General features: G+C 42.9%; 1 protein-coding gene and 1 long non-coding RNA gene across 3 annotated transcripts in view; one reads left to right on the top strand and one right to left on the bottom strand.

The window, feature by feature from the left end:
* Positions 1-7,714, bottom strand: part of LOC144685639 (uncharacterized) — a 59,360-nt gene extending 51,646 nt beyond the window's left edge. The window contains exon 1 of the long non-coding RNA XR_013577751.1: positions 7,595-7,714. This is a non-coding gene — a long non-coding RNA (uncharacterized LOC144685639). The remainder of the gene's footprint in view (positions 1-7,594) is intronic.
* Positions 1,559-19,295, top strand: ccn1l1 (cellular communication network factor 1, like 1). 2 transcript variants are annotated; one of them, XM_078550374.1, is made up of 5 exons: positions 1,559-2,135; positions 10,158-10,371; positions 11,535-11,900; positions 14,098-14,297; positions 16,619-19,295. In XM_078550374.1, the coding sequence occupies exons 1-5, from the start codon at positions 2,088-2,090 to the stop codon at positions 16,919-16,921; spliced, it is 1,131 nt and encodes a 376-aa protein (XP_078406500.1). In that variant the 5' UTR covers positions 1,559-2,087; the 3' UTR covers positions 16,922-19,295. The 2 variants fall into 2 exon arrangements, with proteins under 2 accessions (XP_078406500.1, XP_078406501.1); XM_078550375.1 differs by lacking the exon at positions 1,559-2,135 and adding an exon at positions 7,813-8,138.
* The last annotated feature ends 2,209 nt before the right edge of the window (positions 19,296-21,504 follow it).

Raw genomic sequence — 21,504 nt, 5'->3', positions numbered from 1 at the left:
GTTACTGTGAGGGGTGTAGGGTATATCAGAATGTTACAGTGAGGGGTGTGGGGTATATCAGAGTGTTACAGTAAGGGGTGTGGGATATATCAGTGGTATATCTTACACCCCTCACTTTAACACTGATTTTTATATATATACCCTTGTGTGAAAGACAAAATTGAGACCAGTTGCCTCACAGTGTGACAAGTGTCTAGGGGGAGTTGAGGAGAGATCCATAGCATCTGTTTGGGGTATATCAGTAGTATATCTTACACCCCTCACTTTAACACTGATATATCCCACACCCCTCACTGTAGTATTCTGATGTACCCCATGCCCCTCACTGCAACACCCTGGTACATCTTATACCCTTCAGTGTTACAGTGAGGGCTGTGGAATATGAGTTACAGTGAGGGCTGTGGGGTATATCAGAGTGTTACAGTGAGGGCTGTGGAATATGAGTTACAGTGAGGGTTGTGGGGTATATCAGAGTGTTACAGTGAGGGGCACGGGATATTCAGAGTTTTATAGTGAGCATCTTCAGCTTGAATCTGATGCAAATTGTCACACATTGGCAAAATCCGCCACTCTGTCCAAGCATGGGGTACATAGTAAATGGTAATGAAAGGCAACAGCAAAAATAGTAAGAAAATTAATATTGAATAAACTCCCAAAATAAAAGCGTCAGTGCAGCCTGAATACAAAGTTGCTGCATGGCCTCATTCTGGGCTGGAGCCGTGTGGAAAGAGCGCCACCCAGCAGCAGGCTTTGGCATGGCAGATACCTGGGAATGAGCCGCCCAGAGAAACCTTCAGTTCAGGACCTGAGCCGCTGACTACTGTGGATGGAATGAATGGAATTTGTGTTATCTGCAAACATACACACAGTTGCTTCGGAGACGAGCAATAATCCAAATGTAAATATTGAGCGATTCCTCTTGATTTTACTTTGTTGTTTTCCAAATCTAAGCCCAACATGTTTACATCAGTTCCAATGGTTGGACTGGGTTTTAGGTGCAAGTTATTAATCTGTATCTCGAAAGGAAAAGGTAGCAGTTAACTGTTGCATAACTCTCATCGGCAGTCCCGATACGTGCACTTTCACTTCTCATCCTGACATTTTCCCCCCAAAAATCTACATTTTAAATCCATGTTTTAATATGCTCGTGTAAGGAGCATTTGATTTTAACAAAATCTTGGCTGCAGTGACTGGATAATATTAAACATCAGGCAGTATTATATCAAAAATGAGATAAATGGATCAATTTCAGCACACGTTTCAACTTTAGCTCAGGGAGGTACAGTACAGAGATGAAAAAATGACATTTAAATCACACTGGCCGGTGCTCCGCAGGAGATGAAGCACATTTAACAAAGAAATTCAAAAATTGCAAGAATTTTCTTATAAAAAGACACCTAATTTTTTAAGGATTATAGATGAAGGAATTTAAATAGCAAGTTTGCTGTTAATAAGGTGTTTTTACTTGAAGTTAAATATTTAGGATTATTTGGGAAACTGGCGTGTTAAAGGTCCTGTTTTCTCTCTCTCCTTGATGATGTTTTTTAATCGCTCTATTTCCTTTTTCTTGGCTGGGTTTCCACGGCGGAAGGTGTTTGGCTCTGGCGCCGGGCATCTGCGCTGCGAGAGCGGCCAAGCGGTGACGCGGGGCCGTGGGAGGGAAGAGAGGGGAGGGGATGAGAGCAGCATCTCTGGCTTATAAAAACAAGCGTGAGCTCCCGGGTTGAATGAACTGCGACCCGCGGTGTTGGGAGCTTGACACCGGCTAGAAAGACAAGAACATCAGTGAGAACAGCACTTTGAAAAAGATATTTAGAAGGACTGAAACAGTCAGTGCAGATCTCGACTGGTGCGCACGGTAAATCCTAAACAGCAGGAAAAGTTTATTTTCCTTTCCATTAATTTTTCCTTTAGGAACAAAGTGGATCTCACGCTGCTGAAATTCACCTGAAAGTAACCCGACCACCTGAAACTGGGTGACACGTTTTGACGGCTTTTCTTTTGCACAAGGAGCTTTTGTTTTTTTTAAGTAATTAGAAAACAGGGAAGGATCTTTATTTTTTTGACAATTTGTTTTGGCAAAGAAGATGGAAGCACTCGTGTACCTGATGATCCTGCTCTGCACTGCGGCTGGGGTAAGTGTTACTTCGGTATTTTAAACTCTTCGCTACACATTTTACAAAGTCTTTGTGTCTGCCTCTGTATATAGTTTTCATCCTGTTTTAAATGTTCCTGATTATCACTCAATGTCCAGGTCCTGTGATCAGCGTGTGGGGCAAGAGAGGCTGCTAAATTTATCCAGCCTGCCAGCTGATTTTAAACCACCTTTGCGATATTTTTGCAGGTTATGTGTTAAAACAATCTGCCTCCCAGGTTTCCCTCAAACCCTGGTAAATTTGTTATTTCAAGTTTGGAATTATTACAAAGTGAAGAATTTTTCTAAAGTAAACTTCTGATTTACAGTTTTAATCTGGGAAAGGGATGGGAGGAGGCTTGTCTTTATTCAGATTTCAGCCTTGACTCAGTGGGTACTACTCCTGCCTCTGAGACAAAAGGTTTTGGGTTTAAATCCCAATCCAGCCAGACATGGGCAGATTATCTAGACTGACCTGACCCTCCAACACAGTACTGAGGAACTGCTGCACTGTCAGAGGTGCTGTCTTTTGGATCAGACGTGAAACAATGGTCCCATCTGCCCTCTCAGGTGGATGTAAAAGATCCCACAGTGCTATTTCGAATAAAAGTTCCTCCAAGTGTCCTGGCCAATATTTACCCCTCAACCAACATCACAAAAACAGATTATTTGGTGGTTATTTCATTGCTGTTTCTGGGAGCTTGCTGTGCTCAAATTGTCTGCCACATTTCCTACATTAAACAGTGACTACACTCCAAATTACTTCACTGCCCGTTAATTGTTGTGTGATGGCCTGGGGTTATGAAAGACACTATATAAATACCAAGTTTTATTTTTATCAGCAAGTGTAAAAAGTCAGATTTTTGTCAATGTCTTTTGTAACCTTTGCACTTTCTATCACACGTTTCACTGGGATTCATCTCATCTCCTTGTGAGCTTGGCTAAGAACTAAAAACATCCTATTGATGAAAATTCCCTAATTCCTCCCCCCACCCCCAAAAAAAGATTAACATAGCACATTGCTCCTGGTGGTATCATCAGATTAGTTCTGTTTCCCACTTTAACTAGGAGAGCTGGATGCTGCAAACTGCAGCAGATGGCTCTGTCCTGATTTGCTTAGCTACAGAACTGGGATCACTCTGAGTGTGAGGTAAGTGGGGGAAGGTTTGTTAGGCACCAGACTCCCTGCCTTCATACTACACTTTCCAGATGGTAAAGTGAAGACTAGCATTTGTATGACGCCTTTGACAACCTCGGGGATCATGGTGCTTTACAGCCTACTTATTGAAGTGTAATGTGAGAAATGCAACAGGCAGCTCCCATAAACAGCAATTTTATCATGACCTGTATTGGTGATGTCGGTTGAAGGATAAATATTGGCTAGGACACCAGAGAGCGATCCCTCAGTTAGTGCCAAGTATCAGCCTGGATTTTGCACTCAAGTCCCTGGACTCGGTGCAGAATGCTACTCACAGAGCCACAGCTAACATTCAAAAAGGCTGCTGAAAACCAGTTTCGAACAAGGGACCTTTAAATGAGTCATGTGAAACTGGAAAACAGCCAGCATGAGTTTTCTCCTCCCTACCTCCTGCCAGCTAGGCCAATCGGAATTCCTGGCACCGCCCCCTACATTAAGTGACATCTCCTCCCAAAGGGGATTGCAACAATGCATCATCTGAAAAGCCTGGGAACAAACCTTTAGCTCAGCGTTCTCACTCCAAGGCAGGAGGCAGGGAGCTCGAGCCCTATTCCAGATACTCCTGGTAAGTAGACTCCAGCTCGGTTAACTCCAGCACTGAATTCTGGATTGACATTTGGAGGGATTCCCATGCCTGGTGCATGTGGGTAACCCCCTCCCCCAACTCCCGGCCACTACATGGGCTGTGAGAGGCGTTGAAACACTCCGATTGTATAGGATTAGCCACCCAATTAACAGCAACAAGTTGCATCTATGTAGCAGTTTTCATGTAGTAAAATATCTTAAGGTGCTTCACCTTAAGAGAGTGTTAATAAACAAAATTTGACAGCGTGTCACATACGGTGATATTAGGACAGCTGACCAAAAATTGGGCCAAAGCTTTAGGTTTTCAGGAACAACCTAAAGGAGGAGAGAGAGGTGGTGAGGTTCAGGTAGGGAATTCCAGTGCTTAGAGTCCAAGCAGCTGATGCAAATGGTGGAGCAATTAAAATCACAGTTCCTTTCAGCCATAGTACATCGAGAGGCTAGAAACTGTGCAGAATCCCTCGGGTATCTGCCCAACAAGGAATGTATATTATAAATATCAAGAATATTGAAATTGTATTGTGGCACTTCAGAGTGAAACATATTGTATAGAGACTAATTGAATTCTATTGCACTTTCTGTAATCTTCAATTTGAAACAGTTTGCCCTCAGGCTTAATGCTTGACATGGAATGTATATTGTAAATATCAAGAGTATTACAATTATATTGAGGCATATGAGAGTGGAACATGCTGTATGGAGACTAGTTGAATTTTATTGCACTTTCTGTAATTTAAGTCGATGTTTTGCTAGGTACTTTCAGAAATTTTATAAACTATATTTTTAGGGGGGAAAAAAATCAGAGTTAAGACATTGGAAACTCTTTCGAGTTACAGCATGTCATCGCAGCTGTTAATCAGCCTATGAATCCCTCCATTACTTCACACTGTTCTCCAAGGGGAGGAATGGAAAGTGAGGGAAAATAAACTACGCCTCGGCAGACCTGGGCCACTGTACTCCAGGTCTAAATTCCTAACATAATGGGAGACCTTTTCATTGATGTGCACAGAGGATACCAAGCTGACTGACTGAATGGTACAGTTTAGAGGCCTGACTATGGGCCTCATACTGCTCCTTAATAACCACAAACTGAATGATGATAGAGGCTACTTTTGGAAAACTTCACACCCGGCTCAAATTGCAGAGGGTGAGGGGGGTTGGCAGGGAGCAGAGTGGGCAGAGACAACTCTTAAAGCGACCACATCTTGATGCCAGCCTTGAAAACAACACTAGGAAACTAATGTTATTAACCCCATGATTCCTTGGATGCAATTGTTAGTTTTTTTTTCTTAAAAGGTGCATTGCTGTCCTTAGTGTGCCTGGAGCTTCCACCTGTGTTAAGTGAATGTGTAATTTGCCTCAGGTTGTTTGCTGTGTTCCGGGAACACTCCAGAGTTATTTGCCTGCAGCATCTATGAGAATTACAGCCAGTAACTCGGGGTTAACTGTCCCTCTTTGATGTTGCCCTCACATCACGTTGTACTCTTGCTCTGAACAGTTAAGTGTGCCAGTTCTACAGTGCAGGCTGTAGTGACCCAGTTAAGTATCTTTACCATCTCAAAACATCCCTGATTTTGCAGTCTCAGCCTGACTGCCATGTAATTAAGAACACAAAACATCCTTGTCTTATCAGAAGATGCCAATCCAGGTTACAAATAGGAGTCACACCTGGATCAGGAATTGTGTAAATGGTGGAATTAGCACCTGAGTTCAGAGTATTGAGTTTTCACACGGAGGGGAAGTACGTAACTATTTATGTTTTTCTAGCATTCTTTCACAACCTCAGGATATCCCACAGCCAATACTTTTGAAGTGTAGCCATTATTACAGGGAACACAAGATTCTGCAGTCAGCAACAAGATAAAGACTAGATAATCTGTGTTTAGTGGTAAGAGGGTTGGGATAAACATCCTTCTGAGAGGGCAGGTGGGACCTTTATTTTACATCCAATCCAAAAGGCAGTACCTTCGACAGTGCAGCATCCCCTCAGTATTGCATTGGAGTGTCAGCTTACATTATGGGCTTAGGTCTCTAGAGTGACCCAAAGATGAGAGTGCTACCACTGACCTATGACTGACATCTAAGGGTGCCTGTGTTTTTCATCACTTCTCCCTGGCTGCCAAATGTAAGGGGTAGCAGAATGTTATGGTGGTGATGGGAAATCATGATACCAGGTGCATGCACACTGGCCTTGATGTCACAGATGGCCCATGTTTGCACTTCCCCCTTTTGGCTCTGGTTTCACAAGGAGAACAGGGGAATGGCTTAAAGATAGACTCAGGAGAGGCACTACCTTAAGCCTCTCCTGAGACCAGGCCTCTGGCTGGAAAAGGGGGTTGATTGGTATGCTTTGGTTCCCAGTGGGCACTGCAAGGGAATAATGTGGGAGATCTTGCCATCTGTCAGAGCAAGGAGACAACATTCAACCTGATACTCCAGGTCAGACTGAAGCTCCAGTCCTAGAGATGAAAGGTCAGTATGTCAGCTGACTACATCAAGCTCACCTGTCACAATTAACCCCCCTTGTCTAATTGTTCTTCCCCAGGCTACTTGCTTGACTCTGGGGTGGGTTAGATTAAAATAAAGTACAAATTAAATTGAAATTTAACAAACAGAAATAGAGTTAAAAGGAAATTGATGAGAGAGTAAGATGGGTTGGAGGTGACATTGCAAGCACAATTTAAATATTTATTAAAAATTAACACTGAAATTTTAGTTTATTCTTGTGGATAACAAGTGACCCCAGTGATGGACCTATATCTATGATTTTAATGTATTCCTTTAGTACCATAACATTGATGTTTACTTCAGTGTCAGTCTGTGAACTGAAGTTCAAAAATGAAGTGCTAGTTATTTGCCTGGACCTGTCAGGGTTAAAAGCCTGTAGGCAAATTCACAACAGAAAATTCTTGAAGTGTAATTGCAAATCATAGTAATGAAGTGCCCTGGAGATCATTGAGTTTGGCACGAGTGCATGATCTATTTCTGTGCTGCGCTGAGTCATGTCTCTGAATGGACAGTCCCGTACAAACAACGTCAGGACCAACTGGGGGTTGAGGGGCTGGGCAGGGACATGATCTGACAGGTCAGTGTCTCACTGCTTCCCCTCTCCCTGTGTAATAACATTTCCTGGTGCAGGAGTAAACTCCACAGCGAAACCAACCTCAGACACAGGAGAGATGTTTAGACAGTCCCCTCAGGCAGGCGTCAAAGATCTCACAGCAAAAGAGGGAGTTCCCCTGGTGACCTGATTAATATTTATCCCTTCACCACCATAATAAAAATACCACTTACTCTCTAAATAAAAACAGATTATCGGGTAATTCACTAGGGTTACCAACTCAGAGGGAAACTATTCCAGGAGGTTTTATTTTGCTCCTGCGAACATCATGACGTCATCGGTTGACCTTTGACCTGTGGTTTCCAAATCCGTGTACAATAAAGCCATCATTTTTTATTTTAGTGTGAGACTCTGAGTCAAGTCTCTTGGGGGAAAACTTTGGCCTTTTTAATCAATGCAACGAAGCAGGAAGCAGCGCTGCCTCTTTCAACCGGCCGCTGGGGAGCCGCTAAAGACTGGGCTGGACCTGGGGAGGGGAGGGGGGCGAATTTTCCAGGCAAAGCAGGGGGGCAGTTGACAGTTCAGACGGTTAACCCTTAATCCCTCGTTACTTTACCTCCCGGCTGGGCTCGCTCCTTCGCTCTCTAACTACTCCATGTCTCGATTTGAGGTCGGCTTCACTCGACGCTCCCTCGCTCGTTCTCAGGCCCAGCACCGGCCACCGGCGGGAAAAACAAACAAACGGGCGGGGCAGCGAGCATGCGCTGTAGACAAGCGCGCGCGGCCGCGGCAGAAACAATGCGTCGCTGCGCCTGCGCGGAAAGGCCGCCTGCGAACGGCGTCGTCCATCAACGTTCAGTTCAACCGACTCTGTGGTCGGTGGAATGCGATTAATGGAATCCTCCCGTTTTAAAATCCCCACCCCGAGTTGCTCTTTAATAGCCGCGGGGAGATTGAGGCCGAATCTGGCAGTCTCCCAGCCATTCTGGGAGGGTTGGCAACTTTACACTTATTTCCACTGGTGTCGGTGGAATCTTACAGCGGGTTGGGATATTCTCCATCTCACAGAGAGGGCAGACAGGAGCTCAGTTTAACGTCTCAGCAGAAAGACAGCACAAGAATGAAGCGCTGGACTGTGGAGGGACAGCAATACCAGCTCTGTATGTAATAAGGCATCACAGTGAACCCTCGTGTGTGCTTGCTGAGATGTTACTACCTATCTTTTCAATATTTCTGAAAAAAGACACGTCTGAGCTTTTCGTCTTGCACTCATCAGGACTCTCGCAAGTATAAGGAGGAAAACAAAAATGTATACTGTATGTGAAGAGAGCGCTGATTGGTTGGTAAATGGTGTTACCATGGAGAATGCACCAATTATAGTGACTGATAATAAACTGCCAAGCATTGTTTGAAATTTAAACCAGGCAGCTTGACCCTGATTGGTCAAGGCATTCCTTGAGGAATGAGTCAGCGAATGGCTGTCACTTAATTTGTTTAGCTGAAACAGATGCAATGTACGTACATGTTCTTTCTGTCTGCAAATAACAGGGCCCTGTGTATTAATATATGTAGCTTCCAGCACATGCAAATGCACCACAATGCAAACCTGACTGACAATCTTAAATTGGTTGTCAGCGTAATTCTTAGAACACTGAGGATTATTTAGCAAATGTTGTCCAATCGTGGAATAACATCTAATGTTGCACACTGTTTTGAGTTTTGCAAGCCTGTACCCTGACCATTACAAACAGTGGCTGGCACATGCTGTTTGATACGGTCTGCCAGATCAGCAATGATCTTATTGAATGGCGGAACAGGCTCAAGGGGCCAAATGGTCTACTTCTGTTCCTATTTCTTATGTTTCTGTGTTTCAGCTAAACAAATTAAGTGACAGCCATTCGCTGACTCATCCCTCAGGGCAATGCCTTGACCAACCAGGGTCAAACTACCTGGTTTAAATTCCAAATAAGGCTTGGCAGTTAACTGTCAGTCACCATAACTGGTGCATTCTCCATGGCAATGCCATTTGCCAACCAAACAGCACTCTCTTCACATACAGTATAAATTGTTTTCCCCTTATATTGGTATTCTTGCGAGTGTCCTGATGAGTGCAAGACGAAAAGCTCAGACATGTCTCTTTCTTTCAACAATACTCCAAGTTCTGTACTACCAAATGACAATATCTTTTTAATCATAGCTCCGTGTAAGATACTCCTCCAACAGCTAGCTGAATTGGAGCCTTTATCTCCCGTCACTGCCCCCACCCCCCCCCCCAACCCCTTCATTTGCCAACCCATCTGGCTTGGGGGTGGGTGGGTGGTGGTGTTCTTTTGTGGAAAAGAACCATAAATAGATTTCCAATCTTCACTTTGGCGTAAGGAAACCACTTTTATCTTGTAGTGGGAACACTTTTGGCACCCCACACTGTCTAGTGACTGTGTAATGTGTATGAGGCTGCAATGGTGGTGAATACTCTTATTTTCCCACCTTTAATTCCTCTCAGTAAAACTGGCTTCTTCAACAATGGTGTACGAAAGAATTTCAAATGTGTTACCATGTTGCATTCTGATGCACTAACTCCATTCAATAAAACATGTCCAAAGAATGCTTCCTTAAGAACAGGAACAACATTTTGAAGACATTGCACACTGCACACAAGCATGCTCACATGCACATATGTCAGAGCATCACTGTTGGACAGAATCATTGGACTATCAGGTGCTGAGGATGGTTTACATGCACTACAATGTGCCCAATGACTCCATACCATCTCCTATAGATGCACATTACTCTAAGTTAAGATCATTTACATTCTGTTTTATATATAGATACGTTACTCTATATTACACACATATGTTGCTCAGTATAATATCAATTTTATAATATATCGATACATAAGTATTATACATTGTCTTATTGCACATTATTTACTATTTCCAATATTAATCTGTAACTCATTAGGGGTGTCTTTTATTGTATAGGGTAGATTGTATCTGTCCTTGACCCAGTAGGAATAGTAATGTGTTTAATGTCAGGGCTTGGTTTACCCACAATTCTGATCTGATCATACTCTGCTACTCATCTGTGTCTGTTACCTTCCAATCTGATTGGCCATAATCACCAGAACAGGAGCTGAAAGCCTGCAGGGAGCTGACTGATGTTTATCTTGCCCAACCCAGGTGGAGATTGGCTGTGGACCAGAGTGCCATTGCCCTGATGCCCCTCCGAGTTGTGCCCCGGGCAATAGCTTGATAATGGATGGCTGCAACTGTTGTAAGGTCTGTGCTCGGCAATTCAACCAGGATTGCAGCACCATGGAACCCTGTGACCACATCAAGGGACTCGAGTGTAGCTTCGGCTCCAGTGACACTGCCACACGGGGTATCTGCCGAGGTACGTCAAGCATTTAACAGTATAAAAATAGCCAGGAAGCTGAGCAGGAGAAGCCATCTTGTTTTTCAGGGTGATGGGATTAATGAGTGGCCTCAGTCTGATGTCCCAAGCAAAAGTGATAGTCAGCAACCTGTGGTTAGAAGTAACCTGTAGTAATCCCAGTATTAGTGACCTCTGGTAGCCTTTGTGGGTATTAGTAATCAATAATAACCCTCATTCAATCCTCATGGTTATTAGTAAACTGGTAACTCTTGTGGCAATCAGTAAACTAGATTAACCTATAATAACTTTTATGATTATTAGTAATCTGTAATAACTTGTTATTAATAACCTATAGTAAAGATCATGGTTATTAGTCATCAGTAGTCTCATGGTTTTTAATAATCCGTAATAACCCTTGTGCTTATTACTAAGCTATTGTAACCAAGAATAACCCTCATGCTTATTGGTAATGTGTAGTAACCTTCATGGTCATTAATCATCAGTAGAAACATTCCCAATTATTAGAATCGCAAGTAACCCTCCCAGTTATCAGTAATCAGTCACAATCTTTGTGATTATTTGTAACTGTCAGAACCCTAGTTCACTTCCTGGGGCCCATTTACACAACAGTACTGAAAGATGGTGCAGAACCACTGGGACAAGATGTCACCACACTTCAGTAATGTACAGCACAGACGGAGACCATTCAGCCCAGCACGTCTGTGCCGACTCTTTGCTAAACTAATCCCACTGTTCTGCATACTCTGCCGATAACCCAGTATCACCCGCTACTCCAGATGTTTATCCGCCCCTAGCATCATTCAAGGCCCTAAAGGGGTAAAGGGACTGAAGAGGAGAAATAAACTAGGAACTAGAAGCCTAGAATTACACAGTACAGAAGAAGGCAATTCAGCCCATCGTGACTGTGCTGGCTCTTTGAAAGAGCTATCATTTAATCCCATTGCCCTGCTCTTTCCCCATAGCCCTGCAAATCTCTTTTTTTTTTGTGTATAGATCCAAATCCCTTTTGAAAGTTACTACTGAACCTGTGTATTTCAGGCAATGCATTCTAAACCAAAACAACCCAATGGCTTTTCCAAACCTTTCTGAAGGTTTTTAAGCTGAAGTTTCTGTGGCTTGCTGAATATTCCACATTGCTTATTTTTATTTTGATGCTGCAGCCAAATCTGAAGGAAGGCCCTGTGAGTTCAGTGGGAATATCTACCAGAATGGAGAGAACTTTCAGCCCAACTGCAAGCACCAGTGTACCTGTATCGATGGAGTGGTGGGCTGTATGCCCCTTTGTCCCCAGGAGTTCTCTCTGCCAACCGTGGACTGCCCCAAGCCTCGGCTGGTCAAGATACCAGGCCAGTGCTGTGAGGAATGGGCCTGTGACACCAACCATATTGGCGAAGACTCTGGCGATAGCACCGAGGAGGCGGATGACTCGATGAGTTACGAAGAGATTGGAGACCAGCCAGATGCAGAACCGCTATCGAGCAATGAATTGATTGACCTGATCAGAGGAGGCCTTAAGATAGAACCAGGTAGGAGAGCAGTCATTCATTCAGTTAATTCCTGCGGATTTCCTCCTTTAACAGAGGAATCGGCAGCTCCCTGATTGCTACACTTATTGGTCAGTGTGGGACTGAGCCATTCGCACCAAAAATCCCCAGGTTTGAGCTTTGGGCCTGTGCTGTACTGCCTGTCTCAGCTGGGAAGAAGTGTAGGGGTTACAATGGATCTCGCTGCCTTGGGTTAAGAAAGGGAAAATAGACAATGAGCATTCCCTCTGAAGATCACTATAAGAACATAAGAGATGGGAACAAAAGTAGGCCATCTGGCCCATTGAGTCTGCTCTGCAATTCAATATGATCATGGCTAATCTGATTGAGGCCTTAACTCTGCTTTCCTGTCTGCTCCCCATAACTTTTGACTCCCTTGTAGACAAAAACTAAGCCTTAAATATGTTCAGTGACCCAGCCTCCACTGCTCTCTGGGATAGAGAATTTCAAAGATTAACTGAGAGAAGAAATTCCTCATCTCCGTCTTAAATAGGAAATCCCTTATTTTTAAACTGTGCCCCCTAGTTCTAGATGTCCCACGTGGGAAAACATCCTCTCAACTATCTACCCTGCCAAGCCCCCTCAGAATCTTATATATTTCAATAAGATCACCTCTCATTCTTCTAAACTCCGAGTATAGGCCTAATTTGCCCAAACTTTCCTCATAAGACAATGCCTTCATCCCAGGAATCAGTCCAATGAGCCTTCTCTATCCAGTGAGCTCTGCTAGAAAATGTGTGCACGTGCGCACTCGCCTACTAGGGACAAGTTTGGCTTTGACTTATTAGGGTCTAATAGCTTGCTGTCACTGATGGTCTAAGCTTGCACATGGTCATTTGAAAGGGTTACATGGAGAGTCTCTAATGGCTGTGGAACTGTATCCCAATAACAGTTCCTTCAGGAGAGATGGGAGGAAAAATAAAAAGACGCTAGCTCACCTCAGGCAGTCAAGGATCGAGCCTTCAGGTGAAGCAGGATTAAGGGGTGAGGGATAATTAGAGCAGACATGAAGACATCCTTCAATCATAACATACATTCTGCCCTTATTTTTATATTCCCATTATAAATCTATGTTTACAATGGAAACTCCCTATGTAAATAGTCACACTGTAAAGATATGACAAGTTTACATAGACAATTTCCATTATAAATGTAATCAAGGAATGGAGAGGGAAAAGAGGGAAGTATGTGCAGATATAAGATTTTTAATATATTCTGTAAATTTGAACTGCTTGTATCTTTGCTTATTCTACTAAATATAACACACAACCATTGTATATGAACTAAGACCACCTATTTCTACTTCAACAACATTGTCTGACTCAGCTCATACATTGCTGAAACCATCATTATTGCCTTTGTTACCTTTTAGACTCGATTATCCCAATGCATTCCTGGCTGGTCTTCCACATTCTACTCTCCATAAACTTGAGATCATCCAAATCTCTGCTGCTCTTGTCCTAACTCGCACCAAGTCCTGTTCACCTATCACCCCTGTGCTTGCTGACCTACATTGACTCCCAGTTAAGCAACATTTTGATTTTAAAATTCGCATCTTTTTTGTTTCAAATCCCTCCATGGTCTCATTACCCTCAGCTCTGTAATTTCCTCCAGCCTCACGACCTTCTGATATATTTGCACTCATCTAATTCTGGACTCTTGAGCATCCCTGATTTTAACTGCTCCACCATTGATGGCTGTGTTTTCAGTTGCCTAGGCCCCAAGCTCTGGAATTCCCTCCCTGAACCTCTCTGTCTCTCTACCTCTCTGTCTTCTCCTTTATGATGTTCCTTAAAACCTACCTCATTGACCAAACTTTTGGTCATCTGCCCTAATATCTCCCTATATGACTCAATATCAAGTTCTGTTTTATAATTCCCCTGTGAATCAGCTTGGGAGAATTTATGTTAAAGGGTGCTACACAAATATAAGTTGTTGTATTCTATGGGGGTGAATGTTCACATGGCTTCCCAAGGTATTATCTGTAACTTTGGCAGAGGATCCATTGAAACCCTGGATAAATGTTGCTTATTCCCTTTTTTCCGGGGATTTCTCAGGAGTGTTGGGAGGAAACCCCAGCTGAAATTTGACCCCTAATATTCATCTTTATCTGCCTGTTACTACCCACCACTTCACGAAGGTGATCATGTTCTTGATGAGGACTTGTTTCTCTCTGCAGCCTGGAGAGCGCAGGCCCACGATCGTAACTCCAAGTCAAAGTGCCTGGTTCAGACCACTGACTGGTCCCAATGCTCCAAGACCTGCGGCATCGGCATCTCTACCAGAGTGACCAGTGACAACCCCCAGTGCAAACTGATGAAAGAGACTCGCCTCTGCCAGTTCCGTCCCTGCAATGTGACACTCAATACCAACCTCAGGGTAAGGTTTGCTCCTCATTGTGCTGCATGAACAGTTGATCACCATTTGACTGCCAAATCCCTAAACTGGGCTACAGTGGAAAGACTTTCAGTTATATAGGACCTTTCACGATGTCTCAAAGCATTTTACAGCCAATGAAGTACTTTCAGAGTATAGTCACTGCTTTTAGTGTAGGAGGGGTTTGGACAGAGTAGATAGGGAGAAACCATCTCCATTACTGGAAGGATGGAGAACCAGAGGGCACGGATTTAAGGCAATTGACAAAAGAAGCAATGGCGACATGAGGAAGAACTTTCTCACATAGCGAGCGGTTAGGATCTGGAATGCACTGCCTGAGAGTGGTGAAAGCAGGTTCAATCGAGGGAATTCAAGAGGTGGATTATTATCTGAAAAGGTAAAATGTGCAGGGCTACAGGGAAACAGTACAGGAGTGGCACTAGGTGAATTGCTCTTTCAAAGGGTCAGCACAGACGTAAAAGGCTGAATGGCCTCCTGTGCTGTAAGCATTCTATGAAATGCAGCAGCCAATTTCTGGACAGCAAGACCCCACAAACAGCAATATAATAAATTACCAGATAATCTGTTTTTAATGTTGACTGAAGGATAAATGCTGGCCAAAACAACGGGGATAGTTCCCATGCTCTTCTTCAAAATAATATCCTTGGGATCTTTGATGTCCAAATGAGAGGAGAAATATTGTGTCAGTTTAACATCTTATTTAAAGGACACCACCTCTGACAACACATCATTCACTCAGTGCTGCACTGGAACGTCAGCCTAAATTTTGTGCACACATCCTGGAGTGAGACATGAACTTGCAATAGGGTCATAGAGTTATACAGCACAGAAACAGGCCCTTTGGCCCATCGTGTCTGTGCCAGCCATCAACACCTATCTATTTTAATCCCATTTTCCAGCACTTGGCCCATAGCCCTGTATGCTATGGCGTTTCGTGCTCATATAAATACTTCTTAAAGGTTGTGAGGGTTCCTGCCTCTACTACCCCCTCAGGCAGTGTGTTCTAGATTCCAACCACCCTCTGGTAAAAAGTTTTTTTCCTCAAATGCCCCCTAAACCTCCTGCCCCTTACCTTAAATCTATGCCCCCTGGTTATTGACACCTCTGCTAAGGGAAACGTTTCTTCCTATCTACCCTATCTATGCCCCTCATAATTTTGTATACCTCTATCAGGTCCCCCCTCAGCCTTCTCTGCTCTAAGCCTATCTTGTCTCTCTTCATAGCTGAAATGCTCCAGTTGAGAGCGAGAAATCATTGCCTCTGATGGTGTTGTCCAAAATAAAGGGGCATTACTGTGAATTTAGAGCTAGAACATTTAGGGGTGATATCAGAATGCACTTCACGTAAAGGGCAGCGAAAATCTGGAACATTCTCTTCCTAAAGCACAATTGAAAATTTCAAAACTGAAATTGATAAGATTTTTATTAGCCAAGGCTAATAAGTGTTATGGAACCAAGGTAAGTAGATGGAGTTAAAATACAGATCAGCCAAGATCTAACTGAAATGCCGACTCCTGTTCCTATGTAATGATTTCAGTACACAGTAACACTAGAGTAGTGTTAAATTCTGCCAGCTTGAACATCATAACCAGATTAAAACTATGACTATTTCCCTACTTAGTAAACCTTTTTCATAAATACTGATTGACTTATTTAAAAAAAAAACAAGAACACCCACCCACGCTTACTTCCATTTCTCAACTTATTCTTTCACTGATTATTTTCAGTGAGCCTTTGTACTCAAAACACTGAATAATTTTGCATCAAAGGACAGAAACCAACCTGATGCTGTGATGACTTCAACTTTTAGAGCTCCCTCAGTCTCCGTGCTCGATTCATTCTGAGAGATGCTCATTGCGGTCATCTGCTGTGTTACTGGAGTGCTAGTTTTGACAGATGTTCTTATGAGTCAGGGTGAAAGTGCTAGCAACTGAGCCACAGGCAGTTTGTGCTGTTTTAGGCATGTGGATATCGCATGGTGTGACTATTTAATTCCAGTCCTGTGAAGGTCCATGTTCCACATCCTCTAAATACATGCAAGATGAAGGGCATCGCCTTGGTCTTAACTATGTCGTTATGATGTGGTGACATGGTCAAGTCAGTTTGTTTTGTAAATGGGAAAAATGGAAAACTTCCAAATACGTACGATTGATAGGTGAGAGTCCTTTCCCCCAGTCCTGGTCTGGCATATTGATAAGATCAGGGCTATGGAGGTGGGTTGTGGGTGTTATGACTTTGTCTGTAATTTGGTTTTGGGTATATCATGATAGAGCCCTATCACATCTTCTCTTTCCTCATTGGCAGAAAGGCAAGAAGTGCTTGAGAATGAAGAAGGCCAAGGAGTCTGTGCGATTCACCTATGCCGGATGCACCAGTGTGCAGAGATACAAACCCCGCTGGTGCGGCTCCTGCACTGATGGGCGTTGCTGCGCCCCATCACAGACCCGCACCATCCACGTGCGCTTCCTCTGCGAGGACGGTGAGACCTTCTCCAAGAGCATGATGTGGACCAACAAGTGCCGGTGCCACTACAACTGCCCATACCAGAACGAGATCTCCTACCCTTACTACATGCTTCACAATGATATTCACAAGTTTTCTGAGTAAGCACAGCGAAGGCGGGCTCAAGAGAAAAGAAAGACTTCTGCATTGTCAAGACTGGTGGCCATTGCTGCGCCCACTAGTCCACTTTGCTGCCTATTCATGTCTACACTGGCAACCATACCAGTCCGGTTCACTGATCTATTTAACCAGCCCTAAAGACTAGATTCATGCCATTCGCAGCATCAGCTCTAATGGCACATTTGAACTTTGAACTTAAATGCTGACGATGGCTATATCTGTCATACCTGTTGACTTTTATTTCCAGTGGTCCACGTACAGTACACCTCTCGTAGCTCTTGAAGCTTCCTCTGTAGGGGGCCGTTTGACCCATTAAGCCAACACGTTGTTGCCTTGGAAACCAACTAGCCATTAAACATGAAGGCTACATCCATTGGAAAGGGTCCAAGAAAAGTGAGATCTTCTCAATTGATTAAAAGTACGGGATGTGCTGTTAAGATTTGCACCTCTGAAAATTAGGTTTAAATAAACAGGAAAAAGAACACAGATAAATTTCACCTATCCAGCAGGTGCTTATTTTTAAGCTTCAGTTGAATAGGTTGGTTTATGACTAACATCTCTTCTAAACCAGTTTTCAGGCTTGGTTTAGACCTGATCAAATTAACTATAACAAAAAACAATTCATATTGACATTTTTCCTAATCTAATTTAATCAGAGTTAATGTGGTTTTATATATATAGTTGCAGATGGATTTTTTTAATGTTATTTAAGGTCATTGGACATAGTTTCTTTCAAAAGTTGAAAATGGGATAGGGACTTAGATATTTGAATGTAAAACAAATTGGGAGTTCTTATTTCTGAATTGTGCCAGGTTTCTGTTTCTCCTATGGTACTGTCTAAACACCTCTCAAAAATTATCTGAGAAGGTGATCATCTCCAAGGAGGCTTGAGATGCCCATCTGCAAGTGGGTCCATGATGGCTGACTTCAAGAAGACTCGAGGAGGCTTTGAGATGGGGACATCTCAGGTAGCTTAAGATGGCTGACCTAATGGAGCCTTACTTAAAGCTTTATTTTTTAACTTTACAATTTCTTCTGAAACTGTGTCCAATGCCACCGACATTTTCTGGTAGAGACTAAGACATTCTGCCATGGCACTTCTGACTGAGCTCATGAATGCTGCATTAGATGGAGAATAGGGATCTGACTAGTTTTCCATTAGAAAAGTGGAGTGATGTATTCTGCTGTTAACAATTGGCAGAGTTAAGTGTTAATGAAGGAGAGGGCAAAGTGCAAGGCAACCAGACCCTATGCTCCAACACCTTGACCAATCTCTTTTTTTTAAAAAAAAGAGATTTATATGAATATTTGATTCTTTGATCTTTCTTTCCTATTTTTAGTTTCTTTTCCCCTGCCTCACGCGACACAGCACGAGGCAAAGCAAGAAGGTCTGGCAACAATCTACTACTAGTCAAGACTGTAACCAAAGCCCCAATTTTAATCTAACCCAGGGTGGGTTCAGGCCAGTTTTACTCTCTGCCCAATTTTCTGCTGAAATCAATGGATTCGAACAGAACACATTTCCACTGATCAGGTTAGGTTAAAATGGGGGCTCAGGTATTGGGTGGGGCTAGGAGATCCAACCACACTGATTCACAGCTTTTCCATGCTGGCCTATGTTCCAGCATTTGGCATGTGAGGAATATGCATTAATATGTGGTACACCAGCATACTGCATACTCTAATGGACTGCCCATATCTTTGACCCTCATGTTAGAAGCAGCTTCTATTATTTTAAGACAACTTGAGGTGGCGGTAAGTCCCATGGGGATCATTTGTCCACTAACTTTGTGGCTCTTTGTAATTTTGAGACTTTTTTTTCCCCCCCCCCGCCCCCCGCCATTGCCAATCTGTTGCATGAAGGCTGTTAAAAGGATTTGATTAGGTAGATCCAGAGAAACCACTCCCTCTGGTGGTGGAATCAAGAACAAGGGGACGCAATCTTAAAATTAGAGCTAGGCTGTTCAGGATTGAAATCAGGAAGCACTTTTTCATACAAAGGGCATTGGAATTCTGGAACCTCTGCCCCAAAAAGCAGTGAATGTTGCATCAATTGGAGCTTTCAAGACTGAGATTGACAGATTTTTGTTTGGTAAGGATATCAAAGGTTATAGAGCGAAACGGGGGAGAAAAAGACTTGTACAGATCAGCCAACGTTTAATTGAATGTTAGAACAGGTTTGATAGGCTGAATGGCCTCCTTTTCATAAAGCCGTTGTATAATTTATGGGGATGGAAGAGCCAGCATCTCCGTGGTAAGTGTTTGGCCGATATTTACCTTACATCAGCCACTCCAACATTTCCGAAGGACAAGAAGGTGTATTTTGCTCAAGGCCTTGCATTACATTTGTAAACAAACAGCGAAACGTTTCCCAAGTGTTTTGTTCTTGAAGTCGGTGCTCCATAGCAACAGAAGTAAAATAGGGTCTAGCATTTGAATTTTGGATGGTGCTTGGTCATTTCAGCACAGTTCTTGCAAATTCCTAAATGCAGCCCTGGTTCAGAAGATGAGACCAGAAGTTTATCAACGGATTGTTTTGCTAGAGTAGTTCTTAACTTTGGGCTAATGAAATCCAGTAGAAGGAAAAGTAAGCAGCCAATCAAAAAGCATAGACCAACACTTGTCCTACTGTTCTGAGGAGATAGTTATAAACAATGTCAGACCGTTAAATTCGAGAAACACATCTCCATCAGTTGGGGCAGTAGAGATTAGCTCTTGAATGTGCACTGTGCAACAAGAGATGTGAATATTTTAGTATCAGGCAGCTAACGCCTGTGCACTGAGGTGGACCTTCCTACAGTAACTATTTAAGTTGTACTCTTATTTTCCGCCCCCCCCCCCCCTCTAAAACAAACTTCACTGCGGTGGAGTGATCTGGACTGAACATGCTTCGTTTCTGAAGCGCAATGAGACAACTGTAGAGGGTCATGTTTAGTAAATATTCTGAGTGTGTATTTAAAGACTTTTTCTGTATGTGTTTAATATATTTCTCGGTGTCTGCCAGTATTACTGTAATGTGGAGATGTGGTTGCATTTTTACCTGATATTTGCGATCAGTTAGAATAGATTTGTGTGACAACTGGCACCGGTGTGTCGGTCTGTAACAATGTTAAGAGACACGTAAAGGAGAGCAGCCTTGCCAAGTAGAATTTAACCTTGGTGTGCGTGAGTTTGTCCAGGTAGTAGGATTTAGAGATCAAGATTGTTAAACCGAAGTGAGTCGTTGTCCAAATTAGGAGCAATCCTGTCTGCTAATGGGCTGTGGTTCACACAGCATCCTTCCATTTCTAAGCCCATCCCAAGCTACTGGGATAAAGGTCTCTACTCTCTCTGCCAGTTTTAACGACATTGTACATAAAAGCAGATAAGGCAGATTCTTATGTGTTGCGGAACCATTGAAAGCAGCTGTCCAAAGTTGGCCATTAAATTGATGGTCTCACAGGGCCTTAGGGCCTTAGTCAATGCTGTTCTGAGGCCAAGGCTCATCCAGTCACCCTCGTTATTTCTTTCTCATGGTCCTTTACAGCCTGGCATCAAAGGTAAAGTTGTCAACCATAACACCAAGTGGAATAAAGCCTCATTCTGTTATTTAAATAGCCAGAACAGGCTCAAGGGGCTGAATGGCCTACTCCTGTTCCCGTGCTCCTATGTATATAGACTCACTAGAATGGGATAAAGAGTCGGTGGCAATGATTTGAACTCAAGGAGCCAACATACTTGTATTGGTCTCCTGTGGCCTGGACTAAAATGGTAAATGTCAAGAGTGGTTTTACTCACTTGGAGGTTGTGGGCGGTTTAACACAGAGGGAATAAACTCCAGAGAAAGATCATGACATCCTCATCCTATATCTGCTTTTCAATTAACAAAGCAAAATCCAACTAACTGTTTCAGTGCGGCAGTGAGAGGTAAGAAATTAGCCAAGAATCCAGAATGTGGAGATCAGATCCAATATTGATACTCCTGATTGAAGCGAGAGATGGAGAGTAAGTGGGCCAATAGGCCCATGATATAAATGGGGAAACTGCAATCGGCAAGCAGACAGAACCACACCCCCACCTCACCACTACAAAATATACCTTGGGATTAAATGCAAAGTACCTGAGGCAGGTATTTTGTCTGTATTTATACTAACAATTGTGAGAACCCATCTTAGCTTAGGTTTGAATTCTAGAGGTACAGAAGGGATGAAGAAGCTTGCTCCCTCCATTCCATCCCTAATCTTCTGCTGTTGACTTAGTAACAATGAATGTTCCCACATTCTGTCTCCCTGGGTTGCTCCTGCAGTGTTTTACTTCTCTCTTGTTAATATCTGATTTCAATATAAGTTTGAAGATGAATAGCGCTGTATATAATGATGTTTTGCACATATTGTAATTAGAATGATGTCCTTATAGAAACATAAATACTTAATTTCTTAATAAATATTTTAAACATTTTATAATAAATTATGAATCTTGTGGGTTTTTTCAGTCTTCCTTCTGTTGTGATTGGTTATTCTGATTGTAATTTGTTTTAAACCTTGTGTAGGATATACACTCCTAGTTCATAAACCTTACTTCCAATTGGC

The sequence above is a fragment of the Cetorhinus maximus genome, chromosome 10, assembly GCF_964194155.1.
Source record: "Cetorhinus maximus chromosome 10, sCetMax3.hap1.1, whole genome shotgun sequence".
NCBI classification, from domain to species: domain Eukaryota; kingdom Metazoa; phylum Chordata; class Chondrichthyes; order Lamniformes; family Cetorhinidae; genus Cetorhinus; species Cetorhinus maximus.
This window is presented reverse-complemented; position numbering and strand designations above follow the sequence as displayed.